Here is a 7,366-nt window from a genome sequence, read left to right as displayed (position 1 = left end):
GTGAGCGAAGCTGTGATGAGCGGCCGAATCAGTGCGTCCCGCTGAACTTCTGGAGCACCGAGGACCCAGAAAAACAACTCCTGAGACGCACAGGCTGAGGCAGCTCTGCGTGGATCGTTTCAGCGCAGAAAGAAGAGACGGCGCGTCTTGACAACATATCATCTTGGTTTTGTGCGCAGCGCTGGAGAGCTCGAGGTTGACTTTGGCTGACTGGACGCGCGGACATCGGGCTGTCATCCGCAATGAAATATCGTTTTATTACTATTAACTGTAAATATGTTATCGTGTCACCTTTATTTCGCTCTGTGTAAATCAGTTCTTGCTTGCTGTTCGGATGAGACGCTCGGCTGTACGCGCGTCTCCAAACGAGGACGCACGGAGATTGCACAAGTGTCAATATTTACTCTAACCCGGTCCCTCGTATTCAGTGTCGCCTCGTTGTAAACGACTCCAAATTCGATTATTACAAATTAATTCTTCCCATTTTGAGGACAGCAGCCTCGTCAAGCCATTTGGGGAGAAACGCGCAATCTGCGCAAAAGAAGTTTCTGGTTGTTCTGGCTGTGTTCTAACTCCGCAAGGACCGAAGGACGGCAGTTTCGGGAGGGAAATTCGTTTTTTCAAAGTGGCAATAATTGAAAAGCACCAATCTGTGTCTTGACGCATTGCCCAGAACTGCTTTGTGTGCTTAAAATGGACTTGGTGGACCTGCCGTGGAGGGTACAGGGGAGCTTTCATTTGGAAAAAACACAGAGACGAAGCAACTGAGGTAAATATGTCAGAAAAATATCATTTATTTCACCACATATACGTTTTTTTTCTTGCGTAAATGTAGTGTTTTATTGCGCACTAACACACTTAAAACAGATAAAAACTAATTTTATTCAGTCACCAAACGTGTACATTTTCCTCCATCTATAAAGATAAGCCTGGAAAGATAACCCCAGCATGGCCTTGGTTCTGGACAACGGCTGCTCCATGGAGCTGAGCGGCTGGAACAGCAGCGTGAGCATCTCCGGAGCCTCCGTGCCCTGCAACCAGAGCGTCCTGAAGCTCGCCCCTTACTCCCCCGAAGCCACGGCCGCCTTTGCCACCGCCATAACCTTGATGGTGCTCTTCACCATCGTGGGAAACATCATGGTCATCATCGCCGTGCTGACCAGCAGGTCCCTCCGAGGTCCGCAGAATCTCTTCCTGGTGTCTCTGGCCGCTGCGGACATTTTGGTGGCCACACTCATCATCCCCTTCTCCCTGGCCAACGAGCTGCTGGGCTACTGGTACTTCAAGTCGCTGTGGTGTGAGATCTACCTGGCGCTGGATGTGCTCTTCTGCACCTCCTCCATCGTGCACCTGTGCGCAATCTCCCTGGACCGCTACCTGTCCATCTCCAGGGTCACTTACGGGCGTCAGCGGACTCCCAGACGCATCAAAGCAGCCATTGTGGTGGTGTGGCTCATCTCTGCCATCATCTCCTTCCCTCCCCTGCTCTCGCTGAACAAAAGTGAGGGAGGCGACCAGGGGAGTGAGAGAGGACCTCAGTGCCAGCTGAACGATGAGCGCTGGTACATCCTCTACTCCACCATTGGCTCCTTTTTCGCCCCGTGTCTCATCATGATCCTGGTCTACATAAGAATTTACCAAATAGCCAAGCAGAGGACGCGCTGCCCCCCTGGAGAGCCCAGGAAGGATGGGGTCGGCTGTGCAACACCGAGTCAGCCTCCACGACATGTACAAGCCAACGGGAAGGAGGAGGAGGAGAGCACACCCCCTTCATCCAACAAAGCCTCAAACACCAGACCCCCCACCCTCGCTATAACCCCTTCCCCATCCCAGGGAGAGTCTCAAAACTCCCAGAATCCCACCACCAATAACCTCCTGCAGCCTCCATCCCCTTCTCCAGCCATGTCCCCGGTCACAGCCTCCGTTGATACCTCTCCCCACGGCCCCTCGACCCCCTCCTCTGTGCCTCTGTCTGCCCCCAAGAAGAAAGAGGGGGGGAAGAAGGGCAAGCGTCTGGGGGGGAAGAAGGCCGACAACAACAACGGCGACAGCTCGAGCACAGAGAGCGATATGGAGCACAGCCACGGAGGAGGCCGTGGCAGCACCAGCATGCCAGGCTCCCCAGCAGGAGGGGGGATCCATTCCCCGGCCTCAGTGAAGCGCTACAGGGATATGATCGCCACTTCAAAGGGGGCTCGGCTGGTGCCAGGGAGGAAGTCGAAAAAAGACGACAACCCCGGAGCAGCGAGGCGTAAAGCCATGGTGAACAGAGAGAAACGCTTCACCTTTGTGCTGGCGGTGGTCATTGGGGTCTTTGTGGTGTGCTGGTTCCCTTTCTTCTTCTCCTACTCTCTGCAAGCAGTGTGCCCGGACACCTGCGTCATCCCTGACCCACTCTTCAAGTTCTTCTTCTGGATTGGTTACTGCAACTCCTCGCTCAACCCCGTCATATACACCATCTTCAACAAAGACTTCAGAAAGGCCTTCAAAAAGATACTGTGCAGCAGCACCAAGGGTACTTTCTTCTAGCACACAAATCTGCTGTAGAGGACATGGACACACGCACACACACGAAAATGCTGTTTCCCAGGCATAAAAAATCAACAATCATTTCCATTTTTCAGAACACTTAAAGGGCTGTTTTAAAAATATGTCAAACTGTGGAGAATTCCAGCGTATCATTCAGCACTGAGAGACACTTCTGCAGCCACAGCGTGCAAACAGGCAGCTCGGACTGTGAAATCTCAGCTTTGCAACTTAGAGACACACATTTTTTACAGGGTACGGGAGGACATGACGGAGAGGCCGAGCAGGACTTCACCGAACTGCTTTGCACTCCGGTGTTGCTGATAAGGTTTCCAGTGTTTTATCTCTGCATCACGCTGAAAAAGACGAGTGATGCAGCACAGGAGAAACGTTACGAAACAGAAAGCAGGAGAACCGACTCCCAGATATGAGCACAGACCGTTTCTTGTCTAGTGTTTTGTAGCTATTAAGGACTCCGTGACTAATGGGGGAGAGAAGACAGGTTAAAAAGAAGGAAAAGTGACCTTAGATTCTTGTGAGCCTAGGGCCCTTTATTCATCAATACAGAGCACAAGGAGCACACAAGGTTAGTGGTGATTTCTTACGTCTGCAGTCTTAATTTGCCCGGCTGTAGGGCAAACATGTGTTCCTCGAGTTTTATCTAAAAGTGCAACAACAACAGAGGGTTTCTGATTATCTCAAATGTTATAGCACAAACAAGGGCGCCCTTTCAGACCTTTGTGAGAGGAAAGCCTTCACGTCAGAAAACTTGCTCTGAGCTCAGTACTGGTCACAATGGACACTCAGGTTGTTTGTAAAGACACTCTTGGCTTTCTTCTTTCATGAAATAAACTGATGGATTTTGGACATCAAAGAACATCACATTTATGCCACAGAGATGTAGATGGTGTGATACCCCTTCTCCCCCCCTCTCACCCCTGAACTGACCCTTCTCCTTCAGTGTGTCTCTGTTTGGACATTTCTACAACAATAAAAGCTGTTTGGAGCTTTAGCATCTAACGGGAGGTGCATCTGCTGAAGACTGACATGAACAAAACTGATTCTTCTTATTATTTAACTTGTGAACATTACTTCCCAGAGACCCTGCTTCCTGACGAGCAGCAGTATTTACCAGGTAGACATTGACTTTAAAGGACAGATGGACAATGCAATTACGGGGCGATGTTGCCCCCTAATAGCGCCTACGTGGGTTACACCGGGAACCGTTTGGCTGAGTCACTCTTTATCAGCGCCTCTGGCACATCGTCGCCTGCAGCGGACTTCTACGTGGCACATTTGGTGCGCTGCTGAGAGGCAAAGGAGGACGAACATTTATTTTTCTCACCAAGACACTGAGGCTCTGTCAGTTTCCTCGACAAAAAGGAGGAAGAAAAAAAAAAAACAAGTGTCTGTAACTGTGAACAGCACACCGGCTTATTGACTCAATGGGACAAGGGCTGTCAGCAGCAACACATCAACTTACTAATTGTCTAATTCTGCTGACCTGTGTGAGTGCGTGCGTGCGTGTTTGTGTGCGTGCATGTTGACTTTTGTTGTTTCTCTCTGTAGAAAGTGTCAGTGCCTCCTCTGGCTGCTACGTACTGCAGATCTACTGTAATGTTGAAGAACAGAGACCAGATGGGTTTTGTTTTTGTTGTTTTTCGGTAGGCATCGCATTGCTGTCCGTCATGTGAATGTTTCACTCGGTGGGAGGATCGGTAGTAAAGCAGTATAGCTACGTTGAGAAAGTCTTATCAGTGCTAGTGAGTACATGGCTTTTTAGTGATCACCCTCAAGGGACCAAAGAGCCTTACAGGAGCCCGACTCAGTGACATCCGGCTCTGTGTTGCTTTAACGAAGTGTCGCTTTATGTTTGGTGTATGTGACGGGAGGCAAAGGTTGAAATTATTGTATTATTTATTTCAAACTATTTTGTGTTTTTCTGTCTGTTACCTATTTATTGTTCAGTTCCTGTGCTTTTATTCTGAAAATGAAGCAAATTGAAACTGATCAAAGAGCGAGAAGCACGGTTAAGATTTGTAAGAGCTCGAATAAGAGCAAGTTTGACTTCTGCCATCAGGCTCTTGCGTTGCGAGGTTGAGCTATATTTAAGCTTTTGGAAGGAGGGAGGGGGGGGATGTATTTGTGTTGAATTGAAGGAACATGAAGTTTGAGTTATGTGCATAATGCAGAACCTACAATGCAACATTTATCACCATTGTTTCATCTAGTTATAGTACGGTATAAAAAAAAAGAAATGCTCAGACATACAAGCACATTCATGGATGTACAAACGATCAAGCATAAACTGCAACAGGAAGAAGAAAAACCCTCTCCTGCTACTGTTGTCTAACTTTTCCTGAGAAAGTCAGCAAATATGAAAATGTCAATAGCACCCACAGCCAGTTTCAGTTGGACGATTCGCAGGACATTAAGGCTCAGATCCATACCTCACACAGCTCCTGGGAGATTTACATAAATGATTAAATCAGACGGTTGCAAGTAAGAACTCCGTGCACTTATACAACTGTTCCCTGCCCTCATTTGAAATTTTTATTTTCTTCTCCAGAAAGGAGAGAAAGAAAAAATAATAAAGAAAAAGCAATTGTTACAAAAATAGCCACAAAAGGCCGCGGATTCACGGCCGCATCCGATAAATACGAGTCGCAATGCTGCTCAAACTCGCCAACCATGGCTTTATGTGGTGAGACTGCTGCTTTGTTTATCTTTTAAAAAAGTAAGAATTACGGCTTAAAGGTGACAGGTGCAGTAATCTGCCTCTTGATCGCCCTCCTTCTCCCCTGAAACCGCCTGTATTGTCTCTTCCCCAACTGTGTTTGGACCAAAACTGCCTGGTCTGAGCTTTGCAATCTTCTATCCCCCCATCTGTCATCATTCCTCTCCAGTTTGGAAAATAAAGCTACTTGAAAATGCATGAGTCATCTCCCGGTTTCTTTTATTTCATATATTTTCACATGATGCATGAAAAGGGAAAAAAAACAAGATCATTTCCAGGAAGAGATCTAGCAATATGCTATTTGGCAAATTTGAGAGTTTTAAGAGAACGATGTTTTTGCAGCATACGTGTTGAACCAAAGTGCAATCTAAAGCAATTTCCTGTCATTACGAAATGGCCTCGAACGGCAGCACAACTTTTGGAAATAGTCCATAATATTGTGGGCTGATGGCCGTTCAAAATGTCATTGGAAAATTTCCGATCACAGCGGGACGCGAAGACGCAGGGCCCTGCAGCAGAAACAGCATAATGTTACCTACTGCCAACAAGTCTATAAGGAATTAGAGCGAGGAGCCAAATACCACATATGCACATAAACACACACACTTATCCAATGTGTCATTCTGCACCAGCTGTCACATATTGTATTCAAGTCATGAAAACACACCCAGTTAACACTCAGATGCAGCCACACACACACACACACACACACGCCTGTTGTGACAGCTTGTTATATTTGAGGTCATCAGGCCTACGGTGAATTGCAATTGATTTATGCTGATGGGCAGTTTGGAGATTTCTCGGCAGCGAATTGAGCCTCTCCGCCCTGCTTTTCATTCACACGGATGTTTCGACTCGGAGAAGATACGACACCGAGGAGACGCCGCTCCTTTACCCCCTCGCACTTTCATTTCCATATTCATGGCCGTGATTCCAGTCGCACGAGGAGGTGAACGGATAAGTTATCACAGCCAAGCGTGGGGAGCAGCAAGGTGCATGTTTACAGTGTTGTATATTCATACAGTCACAGTGTCCCTAAGCTCCTTATTCTCTGGCCTCAACTGGAATATAAAGCAGGCCTAGTTGGGGCAGTGAACCCTCCAGAGTGAAGATGGAGAGCCCGGCTAACATGACACACAGCACACTCATTAGCTACTTATTCACACGGCACAGCAGCTCCGAGGGTGGGGAAAGAAGAAAAAAAAAAAAAAGCACACACAGGCTCCCTTGCAGAAGAAGAGGTGTGACAGGCAAAGACTCGCACACAGAAGCACGGACGCACATTAACTTTCATTTACAAATTTATGATGGGTGCAGCGTTCCACGGTATGAATATGCATGTGTCGAGAGGGCGTTCCAGCCTTTTCCCATCTCCTCCGCGTTGCACAGATACATTTCTTCACTCCGTAGTCGGGCTGGTTGAAAACACCCAAGAGGCTGGATGACAAATGAGAGACAGAACACAGGCAGGCTCGCTCCCCATTGAAGGTGGAGGCATTAAAAGGCCCTTTCACTTTGCCGAGTCTGTGATAAAAACGTCATTTTTAGGGGGCACAGGCAATTATGATGAGAATCGCTCCGGGAGGCTGTGACTGTTTAACAGAGTGGAGCTGGATGAATGGGTGTCTGCGTGCTATTGTGTGTACGTTCGGCAGCACCAAATTGATATATTCAAACATTCGCCAGGAGGACACTTTTTTTTTTTTTTTTTTTGAATCTGTGGATGTTTTCTACAAAAGTCCTGGTGAAAGCAAAGAGTTCCAATCTGGCTCAGACGTGTAATTGTTTATTGTTTATTTGGCTGGCTGTTACCTTGGCAACGACTGCTCTTTCTGTGATGAGAAAAATGCACAACACAAGTTAGGAAATGCACAATATGTCGTTGCTCAATCTGCTGAAATTTGAGGGGAAAAAAAGCGTGCAAATAGACACAACACGAGCAAAAACACAAAAACACAGGAGCAACATTTAGCAAAAAAATACAGAAAATGATGCTAAACGAAAGTATAAAGGCAGCACGTAGTAGTTTATTAAATTCTATCTGTTCTTTGTAACATATTGGAATAAGAGTTATAGCATCTCCACAACAAAATGGATATCATG

At 47.1% G+C, this 7,366-nt stretch overlaps 1 protein-coding gene across 1 annotated transcript; it reads left to right on the top strand.

Moving 5' to 3' along the window:
* Positions 1-5,461, top strand: adra2b (adrenoceptor alpha 2B). Its single transcript, XM_008281573.1, has 2 exons — positions 1-769; positions 924-5,461. Exon 2 carries the CDS (start codon positions 949-951, stop codon positions 2,527-2,529), a length of 1,581 nt encoding a protein of 526 aa, XP_008279795.1. The 5' UTR covers positions 1-769; positions 924-948; the 3' UTR covers positions 2,530-5,461.
* The last annotated feature ends 1,905 nt before the right edge of the window (positions 5,462-7,366 follow it).

Source organism: Stegastes partitus, unplaced genomic scaffold, assembly GCF_000690725.1.
Source record: "Stegastes partitus isolate 25-593 unplaced genomic scaffold, Stegastes_partitus-1.0.2 Scaffold237, whole genome shotgun sequence".
In the NCBI taxonomy this organism is placed as follows: Eukaryota; Metazoa; Chordata; class Actinopteri; family Pomacentridae; genus Stegastes; species Stegastes partitus.
Note: the sequence above shows the minus strand (reverse complement) of the source record. Positions and strands in the feature narration are given on the sequence as shown.